We start from the raw sequence: 14,980 nt of genomic DNA, 5'->3' as shown, positions 1-14,980 counted from the left end.
ACATAGTCGCCAATCGCCATATTGTAATTACTACTATTTCAAACTTATGTCAAATCACTGCACGTTTTATAATTACCAAATACCAAACTTAATTGTAATTTTTAATTGGGCAGTGTCCCACCTCTTATTACGTAGTATTTACATTCTCTTTGACATTGAATTATAGCTAGTTTTTCACGAAAATGAATTTTTGAGATTCCTTGATAAGACACTATCCACCAAACCATAACTGACGCAGCATGATAACCACTTGCAAAGTTTTGTTATTTTGCTTGTTGCTCTTTATCTGTGAAAATTTTTTCATCAGTGGAAAGGATATTTCTGTACTTTTTACCCGCGTAGGTATCGGGATCGCGTATTAAATGGCACCACATTTTATTATTAAACATTCATTAAATATTAAACTCTTCAAAAAACTGTAGAATGGGGAAATGATCAAAGTTTCCAAAATAATTAACACATTCCAACTTTGGATTAAAGATAGAAGCTTTATGTTGTTAAATAAAACGACTTTATTAGTAAAAACCATATACTTTATTCAAAACATTATAGCTATAATATATTATTACTTAACACAACATCAGTTAACAAATATCTTACAAAACTCAGTCACCGACCAGCTCTGTGTCACATTCAATTTTTTTCTGAGCCGCACTCCTGCTCAGAGTCCGCATTCTCTTCGCCCTCCTCCTCCTCGTTCACTCCCTCTGCAATGACAGATCATCATTAGTACCAGTAGACAACAATGAGGTCTATCGACAGTGAAGCTAGATTATGAAAGACGTTTCCGCGCGCAGGTTTGTGTAACACTGAGATGTATAGAGCGTACTTAAGATTTTGCTCAGGCTTTACTTAAAACTTAGCTGAGTTTAAGCTCAACGTAATATTTGATTACGTTTTAATAGAATTTACATCTGAAATTATTGCAGAATTTACGGCTGAAATTACTGCAGAATTTACTGCTGAAATTATTGCAAAATTTACAGCTGAAATTAAGCTAAGATAACCCAGTGCATAAACCAAGTTCGCGGTTTATCATACTCGGTTAAGTTTTACAAGTCTGAGCAAACTCTAAGTTCGCTCTACAGATCTCAGCCTAAGAGTCCCTCTCCCGCTTTGCTAATCGCCAGTCGTGTGTAATGTTTTGATAATTTACTAGCAGAATTACATGACAGGAGGAAGTAGTTTTAATTTTCTAAGTATCTACGATGTCTTTGCATGTAAAATTAAGTAGGACAGGGAGATGTCCTTTAGTTTCACCATGTCTGTCTGTTTGTTCGACGGGTTGTCATGTAATTACATAAGATTCAGGCAAACTATTAGCATATTGGTAACTATTTCGACTCATAAGTATTTTAAATGCTGTTTAGAAGTTTTCATTCTGTTCTCATACAACGAACGCGGCAACCGAAAGACAGATACGTCTCTTTAACTCGCCTCGCTACACATACTGTTTCAACTCGTTGGTCAATGGGGGGGTGGGGGTTGTTCAACGTACTGTTCTTGCGCGTGTAGTGTCGCCGCACGGGCGGCGGCCGCTCCTCGGGCGCGTCCGTCATGAGAGCGCTGCGGTACGCCAGTAGCGGCGCCCACTCGTCGCCCCACTGCATGGTGGTGAAGCGGGACTCCAGGAACTACCGGATCAACCAAACTCAAATTAGCAAACACTTACATTTAGCAATTTTTAATCGCCATTAAACATTATGTTAGGAAAAAATAGAGCCCACATGAACAAAAATAAGGCCTCGAACAAGCTTAATGTACTCAGTAAGGCGAGACAGTACTCCATAATAAGACACCGCCTGCAACTATACTGGAGTACTGTTTTCACCTCTGGGCGGGCGCTCCCCAGTACCAGCTTCTTCCATTTGACCGCATGCAACGAAGAGCGGCTCGAATCATCGACGATCAAGTCATCTCCGATCGGCTGGATTCTTTGGCGTTCCGTAGAGATGTGGGTTCTCTCTGCATCTTCTACCGAATTTATCACGGGGAGTGCTCAGAGGAGCTGTTCGGATTGATTCCAGCGGCCAAATTCCACCACCAGACATTACGTAAAAATGCAAAATACCACCCGCATCACGTTTACTGGCATTCCACAACCGTGCGTTTCGCAAGAACTTCCTTGCCTCGCACAGCCACTTTGTGGAATCAATTATCGGCTGCTGTTTTCCCGAACTCCCCTTTGCCCCCTCTCATATAAAAAGAAAATACAACCGGAATTTTAAGGCCACTCAATAATAGGTTTCCGATAGTAGTATTAATAAGAATTAACGCGCTAGTTCATAAGGTATATAGATTCTTAATGATTGATTCCAATATACAGATTCTTTCAATTGTGAGTAATAATAATATATGATTGAAATGATTAAATATAATAGGGACACCAATTATTAACCTTTACAACTTCAATTCATTGTTTATTTAAAGATGTTTTTAAAACATGATTGTCATGATATTTACTGTCAGGATTAATATACAAGTTACATAAAAACCAACGTTAATTGTATTAACTAATCAGTGTTTCAAACCATTCAATAAAATATTACAAATTTGAGAGGCAAAACGCAAGTGGCTCTCAGGAATAATATAACCAGTTGGTTATGGGCATCATCAATACCATTGCATGAGCAGAGTATGCTCTAGGCTTAAAGGCCTTGAGTCATATCAGTTCGGGAATACTGCAGCTGGTAATTGGTTCCACAAAGTGGCTGTGTAAAGAAATTTCTTAAGAATTTGTAGAATGAAACACAACAATGTGATTTTTTTACGTAATGTCTAGTTGTGGAATTCAGCTGCTGGTCAATCAACCTGACCAGCTCCTCTGAACACTCGCTTAGAAGATGGAAAGAGAACCCACATCTCTACGCAACGCCAAAGAATCAAGCCGAACGGAGATGACTTGATCGTCGATGATTCCAGCCGTTCTTTGTTGTGTTGCGGTCAAATGAAAAAAGTTGGCACTGGGAAGCGCCCAACATGACCCTGAATCATATACTGCCCGATTATTTGATGCCAAGTTTACATATTATCTAAATACAAATATAGATCATACAAATAAAATTTGTAACCAAAATTTATGAATGATGCGGAACTCGAAGCCCCGACCTCTCGGGTTCCGTTCGAGAGTTCTTACCAACTGAACCAACCGTTCCAGTGACACGTGATTCGTAAATCTTGGTATGTCTTATTCAACTCTCAGGTTGTGGACTATAATATATCATATGTGGCAATGTGTTTCTTGTTACTTCTTCTCATTAGCTCAACCCTTTGCTTTGCTGTAGATTCAATAAAAAAAATTTTTTTTTTTGACATGCGTAAGTGACCTACATGAATAAAATGATTTCGATTTGATTATATAGTCTCGCATTGTTCATAAATTTTGGTTACAAATGAAATCTGCATAATTAATCCCGGAAGTGACGGATATCACTTTTAATACAACAAATTGTTTACAAATACAGATATTAGTACAGATTACGAGGGACCACCTTGAGCACGTGCCGTTTGTCCTGTCGCAGCAACTTCGGACAGAACTCTGCGAGCGGCTCCAGGAACAGCAGGTTGGGCGGCGGCGCGTGCGTGTTGCTCTCGAGCGCCGCGAACGAGATGCCGGCGCGGTGCAGCGCCGTCAGCGCCTCGCGGTTGCGGACGGCGTCCAGACCGAACATCATGGAGAACCGCTTGGCCAGCTCCTGAGGACAAGAGAGGTATCGTCTAATAGTAAAGACTGCTCATAGGTACGAATACTTTCAATGTAAAAATTTACATATTTGTTTATAATATACATACATACACACTCCCGCCTTGTTCCCGTCGGGGTAGGCAGAGACAATAGAATGCCAGTTGCTTCTATCCTTACAAACCTCACGCGCTTCCTCTACATTCATTACTCTTTTTATACATGCTCGCTGATTGCGGGTGCTTCGGATCTCTCCTTTTCTCAAAACGTCCCCGATTTGGTCGACGAATGTTCTACGAGGTCTTCCGCCACCGACCTGCCCATACACACTCACCTTATATATTTAATGCGTCATTCTTTCTTCACTCATTCGCATTCATTCATCAATTCTTCATTCATTCACATAATATACTACTATTAATAATAAAAATAATATAATATTATGCTTGTTTTATAATTGAATTAAATTGATATTTAGCTAACTATTGATTTAATAATGTATAATGTACTTTGTATAATTATAATATCAGGTGTGATCGACGGAAGCCACGTCTGAAGATACCATTGACGACCCTTCCAACAGTCTAAATGGCGGGGCTGCATTCCAAAATCTGCCCATGAATGTTGAAATAAAAAAAAAATCACAAAAATAAATATAGATAATGCTACCTCGTAGGGTAGGGTACAAGTGAGGTTGACAGATCGTCAGTGTGGTCACCTTCAGCTCGTGCAGCTCGGGCAGCGCGCGGGTTGGCACGGAGTGCTGTGCTCGGATGTCTGTGAAGAGCGCCTGCATGGCCAGCTCCATGCTGAGGGCACAGTTCACCTTGTTGATCTCACGCGCCTTGCTGAGCGTGGCCTTGATGATGTCGCCGTAATCGTTGTAGCACTGTCGACAATTGCCATGTCAATTTACTATATTATATTTGTCACGGACGAGTAAAAAAAGAACGACTCCGCGCCCCGATATTAACAAATGAAACACCTTTATGCTAGTGTGTGTGCGGTTGCGGGAGATATCAGTTACACAATTTTTTCTCCCTTAAATAATTATGTATGGCCACAAATACTTTTATAGTATTGTTTTTACACTTTATCACAACGCAGTCCTTCTTTTTTTACTCGTCCGTGATATTTGTATTCAGTACAATTCCAAATACATCTACCATACCCACTGACATGTATAAATACCACTAGAGCGGCTGTTCCATATGTTTGACTGCAAATGCGTTTGCGTCCAGAGAACTAATTTTGACGTATAATACAAATGACTGCGAAGGAACGTATAATACTCTTAAGTATTTTTACATTTTAAATTAATTTCGTTCGTATTTAGTGTTATTTATACTTCAAAAATCAACGTAATAAAATACACATTTTTTTTTGTAAATAATTTCCCACCATCTATGTTGTCATCACTAGTTTTAGTACCGCAGACTCTCGCTACATGGCCAACAGCGCCAAAATGGCAAATATTAAAAACAGACACAAAAGCACTTTGACAGCCGCCAGTCCAATGGTATACAGTAAAGATCAGTGACCATACCTATACCATAGCCTACTTTCAAAAATATTTCGTTTTAAAATAAACGAAAGTTCCTGTCAGTATATTTTCCTATGCACAATGTATTATCCACTATCCACAGAGTACTTCTTTTTTATATCCAGTCTACTTATAAATTTATAATTCTATCTCATATGAATTAATTGAACCGGCCGGACTGTCCTATTGTCATCTATACTAATATTATAAAGCTGCAGTGTTTGTTTGTTTGTTTGAACGCACTAATCTCTGGTACTACTGGTCCGATTTGAATGATTCTTTCAGTGTTGGGTAGTCCATTTATCGAGGAAGGCTATAGGCTATGTTTTTTTTTCAAAATTAGGGATCCGTAATAAAATTGCTATTTTCTAACACAAGGTGTAAAATCGAAAACCTATTTTTGCGTGCGCTGCAAAAACTATTGACAATAGAACAAAATGATGTACAGGTTATAATATAGGCAATATTTTATTATTTATAAAACTATCGCGTGAATTATACTTTATATGGCAAAACAACGTTTGCCGGGTCAGCTAGTTAAAAATAAAGTAATAGCATAGCAATATAAAAAATAAAGGAGAATAATTGTTAAGAGAGTAATGAAATACACTGTCTTTGACAAAACATTATTTCGCCATGTGTAATATTTTATATCATGAAATATCTATTCATATTCAATCTAAAATAGAAAACTACGAACAGCATGAAAAAATCTTGCAGCTCATCACGCTCTTACAAGTTTGTGACAGAGAAATATAATTAAACTAAATAAAAGATTGTACTCGTTTGATTTACAAAAAAAAAAAATTATATTGTGAAAATGATGAAACTGCTCTCAAATGTTTTTCCATAACTTTTGTGTGAAAATAATTACATTTTACTTATTATTTTATTTAGGATTAAATTTGACTATTGTCTGTCCAAAAAAACGTCAACGCTGTAGCAGCAATAAACATGTTTGTTATATTTTATAGGTCATATTTATTTTATAGTTTTAAAGTAATATATCCTCTTATTAAAATTTATGTTTTATTTTATAGTAGGATTTTAAATCACATATTGTGACTAAAAATAAAACAGGACCTAGATGGGATCCCTGAGGGACTCCAGATGGAGCCATGAATGGATCTGATTGATAGCCGCAAACCTCAACTTGTAGTTGTCTGTACGATAAAAACGACGAGAGCCAGGACAGCAAAGTTCCTTGAATGCCAGCGTTATGTAGTTTACTTAATAAAAGTGAGTGGTTGACCCGATCGAAAGCTTTACTAATATCCATATATATAGCGTCCACTTGGTGTCCCTTGTCTACATTATCGATTACTTGAGTTGTAAATTCAGTTAAATTTGTTATGGTAAACATTTTATTGCTGAAACCATGCTATGGAGGGACTAAAATAGATTTCAAATGAATAGAAAGGTAAGGACATATCAGAGATTCGAAAATCTTACCAAAAATGGACAATAGAGAAATTTGCCTGTAGTATTTTTGAACAATAACGAAAAATAGCGGCCAGAATTGTGTCGGCTTACCTTGATGTAATGCTTAATGGCGTCCACGGCGCGACGAATGGGCACCACGTTGTACACGATGAGCTTGCAGTAGGCCGCCAGGAAGTTGCGCCGCTTGTGAAGCTCCTCGATGCGTCTCTCGTCTTGTCCGTCTGCAACACGGCCACGCTTAGCGTCCACCACAACGGCTGTGACGTCAACATTGTAACAACGAACTACTCTGGCGTTTGTACATTGTAGAAAAACGCGTAAGTTGTTCGTTGTTGTTGAACATGTTGCGACTTTCACTCGTTCTTGCTGACATATTATTAGCTTCCGCGGAAGACATCTAAAGCGAGTACGCGGAACGCGGGGACAAAAGCTCCACCGGATTTTGGTGACTTGTACGTCAAGTAACAGTTGAAGAGGCTGTATTGCAACATTGTGGATTGTATGACACATTAGTATCTAAAATTATCAGCAAAAACACAGCAGAGCAACCGCCGCGCGACACGTCACACATGCAGACAACAAGATACTTAAAAGTTAATATTTTTAGGAGTAGGTAGATCTCGGTTTTTCTGATGTATCACAATGTACTTAATTGAAAAAATATATAGAAACCAGTACGTGATTACAGTATTCACTTAAACATCTCATTGCTTTAATTTGTGTTAAGTACTCTTGAGATATAATATATAGAAGCTTTCTCGGCCTGGCGGATCTAAAATTATCATAATAAAATTTATGGACACACGCTTCCAGAGCCCAACCCCTCTGGTACTCAAACCAACGTGCGTTATCGCTATACTAGGCGTCCGTATGACGCATCCTTCATAACTGTTGTTGTATGTGAGACTCATCAGTCGAGGCTCCATCTACTGAATCTACTTCATAAGTAAGCCTGCTCGACTCTAATAATTATATATTATTTTGAGGTGATATCATACCGAGTTAAGTCTCGAACATGTGTAACGCGTATAAGGACGGTTAGCATAGCCAGAGTCGTCGACTCTGGAAGCGCAAATTCGAAACCTATACGATACGTCGTCCAGAAATTTTGTACGTATAAAATTTAGATAATATATTTCCAGAAGTAAGAGAAATCATCAGAAAAAAATCGTACGATCTAACCAATGACGTTCTATACATATGGACATGTCATTCGCAGTCTGATAACGGAACGGCAAAAGTGTGCTTAAAGACAATGTAAGCACACTTTTCTCCTTAGTCGTGTGTCAACTGTGTCAATCAACAAGCCTAAGTGTGCTATAAAAAGTGCTTAAATAATACAATAACGACTCAAAAAAAAGGTAAGGTTATTTTATTGATATAAGATTGATATGCAAACAGCATAAGTAATTTAATAAAACGAATATTTTTTCATTAAATATGGTACAATTATTGACAAGTCCCAAGACAAGACCCGGTTGTCAGAATGGGACAGATGTAAGGACACAGTCAGAAATGAAAACAATAGAGTCGCTCTTTTTAGCCGACTTCAAAAAAAGAGGAGGTTCTCAATTTGTCTGTATGTTTTTTTAAATTTTTGTTACCTGAGAACTTTCCGATATGATGATCAATGGAACTCCTCATTCCGACTTCAAAAACACTATTCCAAAACAATAGATATAATATGCACCAAAAGGCATAAAAATAATTGCGTATTTCTCTATCTAATTCTAGTAAGAGATTATTGTTATTCTTGGGGTCGGTATCAGCAAAGGTAGGTTTGTAACTACAAACACAGGACATGAATGATGTTACTAGAATTAGATTTATTAATTAGATTGTATAAAAATACGCAATTATTTTTACACTTTTTAGTGCATATTATATCTATTGTTTTGAAACAGTGTATTTGAAGTCGGTTGTTTTTTTTGTTAAAAACTTTTTAAAGGCCTAGGGAACAATGATTAGCAATATTGTATTTTGTGTAATGTGAACGGCTTACAAGAACGTGAACACTTACATTCTAATGCTATTTATACGTTATCGCGGAAGTATGGTTACCTAGTGATAATTGATACATATGTATATCGCAAATATGTAAAAGCTAATATTTTTCAGCTTTCCCGTACATGAGATAATGAAAAGTTCATTGATTTACGTTTTTTGGATTTAACCACATTTAAAATTTGACAAAAGCTGTCATACAAATATTTATGTTGATGTCCGCTTACACTACATATACCAAAAATATACCCTGGAAAAGATATTATCTAACAGACTAAAGTCTGAAAGACAAATTTAATTTAATTGAAGGAACTTGAATTGTCAGTTTAACTAATTATTTTATGTAAATAAAAATATTATATTTGAGTATTAGTTTCTCTCATTAAAGGTTACCTTAAATTATTCAATTAATCCACTTCACTTCATTTATTAAATCACAACCAAATTCATTTAGAACGTTAAGAAGTAACAAGTATAAACACAAGATCATAAAAAATTTAACTTTCCCCTTTATAATATGAGTGTAATTTTTTATTAAAAACGAAAAACACCTCCGACTGAACAGATCTTGATCGGAAAATAAGGACAGACTGACGAACGTGAAACTTATAGCAACCCCTAGAATTTTTCGTCTGGGGTTAAACATATACCTAATTGCTACTCCACTGATGTCACTGTCCAAATCAGGTTCTAAATTCAAAATACGTAGCTGAAACTGAAATAGTGTTTAAATTGCCTGCCTATTGACCAATAATATTTTAAACAACTGAAGTAAACGCAGAAATGTATAGACATAGCTGTCCCAGGTTATTATGGTGTCATTTGGGGCATGTGCCATATTTCAGGTTTGATTTTGTATAGGTGTATTGTCTATACGTATAGAACGTCATTGGATCTAATATATAAAAATCAATGGCTTCATGCATAATAGTATAACAAAATCAAAAAAGAAGCTCTAAAAGGAATTAGTCGTGCAATTACAAGTGTCCAATTATTATTATTATAAGAGAAAATTTTGTCATAAACATAAGCAATATTCAGAAATATGAACCTGCAAAAGAATTAGGAAATAATACTGCATGCTCAGAACTGAAAAGATCACGAGTTAACAAAAGTAAACGGCGGCCCGAGACCGCGGTGCTCGGCGCCCGGCTCCGGCTCCGAGCGCGCGGCGGCGCGGGCACCGTCGGTCTCGGGCCGCATCAAAGCGGACGCGATTTTCCCTTAGTAATGTTAGATTGAGTTAGCACACAGCGGACGGAGGCGAATCGTTGACTTGAGATAAAAAATATGCATTATACCGGCCGGAGCGGGGCGGGACGCGCGGGCGGCGGGGCGGGGCGTCATTACTAAGGCAAAATGCGTGGCGAGAGATAAGGGGCTTACCGGCGCCGGGGACGCGACGGCCGCAGACGGGACATGCAACCAAACACCGCACGTTACGGCCCGCACCCACCGCGCCCGCCCGGCCACACAACGTTCAGTTAAAAAAATACATTGGCATCGTTTCAAGCGAGGGGCGGGCTGCGCATTGAATAACTTGATAGAAGTGATTGCGTTGCCTAACGGATGCCACGAAGAAATAGATCTACTACACGCTTCACGTTACGGGCTTCGAGGCCTTCGGGCTGGAGTCATTCTCCAATACACAATAAAATATTGGGATGAGCTTATTGAATTTCAAATAATCGTATATAACTTTCCCAAATTCGTTGCAAGAGAGCATGAGCGGTGGTAATCACTTCCCATAAAGTGAAAAATGCAATATAATAAACGTACATCAAAAATTGTACTTTGTATATACCTTTTATAAACAATACAGTCGTTTCTTCCTTAACTTTACTTAACACTAGACGTCCACGAATGACTGATAGCAAATTTATTTGATGTATGATGAAACACGATTCACCATCGATGACGCGGGGCACGAAGTACTCTTCTATATGATACGGAGGGTGTAAGACAACGCAATCATTTGGGTCAAAGTATGCGGGCGGGGAATATTGTAAGTCTTAACAAACATTTTCGATTCGTATTACACGTGTTATTGAAAAATAATGCATATTTTTTCTCAATTTAAATAAAATATAATAACTATAATGCTACATGATGATTAATATTCATGAGTAACATATTCACCTTAGTGCACAGTGTTGATATATTTATCCCATGAAAACGCGTGGTCAGAAACATAAATATTCCAGAATAAATTTGTTTAAATGACCACCATACGATTATTAATACTCCAGAGACAAAATTAGACATAATATTATGATAATCGTGCTGACAGTGAGCAGGGCGACCTCCGCCACCGCTCGTATGAGAGAAGCAGACACCGTGCTTGTTGTTGTAAAACCATACATGGCACGACGCTGTTGTCAGTATAATGCATCCTCCCGTTACCGTAGTTGGGGTTGATGAAGACGAACTGCTGCACGGCGTTGTTGAGCAGGTCGCACAGGTGCGAGTCGGCCTCCAGCTGCAGCTGTCGGGAAGGGTCGTCACCGCCGCGCCCGCCCGGCGTCTCTATGAAGAATATCAGCAGGTCGCACAGACTCACGAACGCCTGCAACACACCGCGCAGTGACGTCGGACTGTGCTGAGAGCGAGGGCGGCTGGTGACGCCATCTCTTTTGCTAGTGTAATCTAATAAGTATAGACGACATGCCTACAGTAATCGTCTGAGGGTCACCGCGAATGAAGGTCGATTCGCATTTTCTACTTTAATACTTAATTATTAAAACAAATGAACCACCAGTAACAGTAATTGGTATAAGAAGAAAGCTTGTGATGAACACTGTTTCGTCATCGTCGAGTCAGAACAGCAGGCGGCCAATTGACCTCGACGTGCACATCGTTAAAGGTAAGGCATGACTTCCTAATTCCTCAATCACTGATTTCATCTATCTGTTTCATATTCATATAAATTTTTATTCAAAATAGGATTCAAAATCACTTATTGAACGTCAAAAACTACCCATTCAAAATCTACCCATCAGCTCCATCCCCAGTTTATGGTATCATTAAGAAAGTCATTTATGTTATAGTAACCTTTACCACACAAACGAAAAGGAACTTTACCTTAGCGGCGTCCTTGACGGCGGCGACAGATTCATCAATATATATGGTTCTACAGGCGTATTACCATCCTCCTTCTATATACAGTCCACTTAACACCCACCTCCTCCCGCAGCTCCTGCGTCACTCCGTCCACCACGACCTGCTTGCACAGCGCCACGTAGCCGTGAAGCCGCTCCCGCAGCACGCCGGCCGCGTCGCCGTCGCCCGCGCCGCCTCGCTCCTCCAGCTCGTGCAGCGACCACAGCAGGGAGTAGAAGCACGAGCGGATTACGTACACCAGCGACTGAAATGTCACAGATATTATGTCTTTAACTAATATTGCTCTCTGTCCCTCCAACGTTTACCACTACTAACGAAATCAGGAATCATAGTCATTATGGCATAGTCACATATGAAATAATGGCAAAATGGCAACCATTTCTTTTATCAACGAATGAATAGTAAGTAAGTAACCGAAGTTCCACATATTTACATACCTTTTGAAAAGTACCACAAGGATTAGGTCAGATTTAGCTTTGTATGTCGGTACTTACTTAATGTGTAAGTGACATAAAAACAAAGATTCAGATTACATTATTATATAAAAGAAGACAGCCCTAACGTCGTCAGAATAGATAAGAATCACGCGATAGAAAGGGAGGCAACATCTAGATGAATTTATTTAAATGTAGGTTATGCGATCTGAATTGCTCCTAGTTGTATCGCGACTGGAGTCCCCATTTCTTTAATTGAATTTGCGGAGTGAGCCTTCTGTACTTGCACTATTATATTCTTTGGTATGAGCACAGATTACGGATCGATACTTGTATTGGTATGATTAGAATTTAGAACTAAATGATACTTAAAGCCAAAAACGTTGCCCGGGGAATCTAATATAGGTAACTTATACTGGTACCATTACAATCTGCCATTTAATACTGATTCGGTATTAGTAACAACATCTTCACATTTACGATTTACTTTTTAAGTCGACGGATTAGGTTGCTTATTTTTTACACGTAAATGTCGTTTTTCTTAGATCATTACAATATTTATACTAACGGCTGCGTGACTAGCGTATTTTTGAAGTGAAACTTCGTGATTCCAACCTCGATGAAACGAAAAATAAGTCCAAGATGGCCGCCGCGCAAAATTATGATTTCAACATTATGGATATCGTATCCGAGGTTCTCGAGGGTGCAGAGAACGAATTTGGGATCATTTTAGAGATCCAAGATGGCCGCCGCGCAAATTTATCATTTCAACAATATGGATATCGAATCCGAGGTTCTCGAGGGTGCAGAGAACGAATTTGGGATCATTTTTTAAATGCAAGATGGCCGCCGCGCAAAATTATGATTTCAACAATATGTGTATCGTATCCGAGGTTCTTGAGGGTGCAGAGAACGAATTTTTTTAAATCCAGTATCTATATGCGCCAATAAGTGTCACGAAAATGTGTATTTGCATGTGCATTTGAAACAATTTCCTTTACTAGGGGACGTTCAACAACAGATGCAGGTGTTGAGCTTATCAAGAATATTTTTGATACCTGGGAGGAATCGCAGAATGCACTTGGCATCTTCTGTGATTTATCTAAGGCTTTTGATTGTGTTCAACATTCAACGCTGGTCAGGAAGCTATACCACTATGGCATAAAAGGAACTGCGCTCGATCTTCTGACTTCATATCTAAACAATAGAATTCAGAGGGTCGACGTGAATTGCAGGAGATCTCCTGGGACTCCTCTCAGTATGGGGGTACCACAAGGGTCTATTCTTGGACCGTTCCTCTTCCTTTTCTATATAAATGATCTTCCTAATCTTATAGAGAAAAAACATAAGATAGTATTGTTTGCGGACGACACTTCACTGATTTTCAAAGTGAAAAGAAACCAAGCTATGTATGACGAAGTGAACGATATTTTATCTGACATCATGTACTCGTTTAGCGCTAATAACCTATTGTTAAATAGCAAGAAAACTAAATTCATTAAATTTACCGTACCAAATGTCAAAAATGTAAATGCAAATGTTTTGTTAAACGGAGAGGTGATAGAACCGGTGGAATCTGCTATATTTCTTGGCATAACTCTAGATTCCAAATTACAATGGGGCCCCCATATTGAAGGATTGGCGAACAGACTTAGTTCTGCAGCATACGCGGTTAAAAAATTAGACAATTAACTGACATAGATACGGCGCGACTAGTATACTTTAGTTATTTCCATAGTATTATGTCCTATCGTATATTGCTATGGGGCAACGCTGCCGATATTAATACAATATTTGTGCTGCAGAAGAGGGCTATTCGCGCTATTTATAACCTAGGTCCTAGAGAATGATTGAGAGCAAAATTCAAAGAAATTAACATCTTGACTGTTGCTTCTCAATATATTCTTGATAATGTAATGTATGTTCATAGGCACATAAGTGAATTTGCCAGAAACTGTCATAACCATAATGTTAACACCAGGAACAGACCTAAACTGATGATGCCTACTACTCGGCTAAGTCGAGTTAGTAAGTCTTTTGTGGGGCGATGTATATGCTTTTACAACAAGATCCCAGAAAATGTTCAAAACAAAAGTATTACGTTATTCAAAAGAATTGTTAAAAAACGTTTGTGTGGAAAAAGGTTACTATAACATAAATTACTTTCTTAATGATACCACAGATTGGGAATGGAGCGACCGCCCTCAGGCTATTAAATAATAAGTTTAATTGTACAATGTTACTTTAATTGTAAAACATATTTTTGATGAAGAAAAAAAGCCCGCTGAGTTTATTGCGCCCATTCTTCTTAGGCCTGAGGCATTCACTTTGGCATGGGTGGTAGTTTTTTTGACTTTCAATAAGACAACATCCTATTTTGAATAAAAATATTTGAATTTGAAAGCAGCATCTGACTGCAAAAAACAGGCGTATCGAACTTGGTTTGCGGCGCTGAGCTCAAAGGATCCAAACTGCAAAGTTCTAAATAGGAAATATAACCGTGCCTCCAGATTTTTGAAGCGGCAAATCGCCCGTGCGAAGTCGAAGCAACATCGGCGAGCAGCTTTCCAGTTACCCGACCGGAACATGCAAGTTCTGGTTGTTGTCGAAACTCTTGGTAACTTCAAGCAGCCGTGCCTGCCACCGTTGCACATGAGGAATGACACCCTGGCCCACACGGAAAAAGAGAAAGCCGATCTCCTGTGCGTTCTTTTTGCCTCTAACTCGACTCTTGACGACAATGGAAAAACACCA

At 38.6% G+C, this 14,980-nt stretch overlaps 1 protein-coding gene across 2 annotated transcripts in view; it reads right to left on the bottom strand.

The window, feature by feature from the left end:
• Positions 1-511: 511 nt before the first annotated feature.
• Positions 512-14,980, bottom strand: part of LOC126976524 (cohesin subunit SA-1) — a 35,946-nt gene continuing 21,477 nt past the window's right edge. The window contains exons 12-18 of one of the 2 annotated variants that reach the window (XM_050824899.1): positions 11,854-12,036; positions 11,076-11,238; positions 6,759-6,880; positions 4,401-4,571; positions 3,492-3,695; positions 1,499-1,634; positions 512-707 (exon numbers count right to left, since the gene is read on the bottom strand). In XM_050824899.1, coding sequence (XP_050680856.1) covers positions 634-707; positions 1,499-1,634; positions 3,492-3,695; positions 4,401-4,571; positions 6,759-6,880; positions 11,076-11,238; positions 11,854-12,036 — 1,053 coding nt within the window. In that variant the 3' untranslated portion in view covers positions 512-633. Of the gene's footprint in view, positions 708-1,498; positions 1,635-3,491; positions 3,696-4,400; positions 4,572-6,758; positions 6,890-11,075; positions 11,239-11,853; positions 12,037-14,980 lie in introns of both variants that reach the window. The other variant, XM_050824898.1, reaches the window with a different exon arrangement.

The sequence above is a fragment of the Leptidea sinapis genome, chromosome 41 (genome assembly GCF_905404315.1).
Source record: "Leptidea sinapis chromosome 41, ilLepSina1.1, whole genome shotgun sequence".
In the NCBI taxonomy this organism is placed as follows: Eukaryota; Metazoa; Arthropoda; class Insecta; order Lepidoptera; family Pieridae; genus Leptidea; species Leptidea sinapis.
This window is presented reverse-complemented; position numbering and strand designations above follow the sequence as displayed.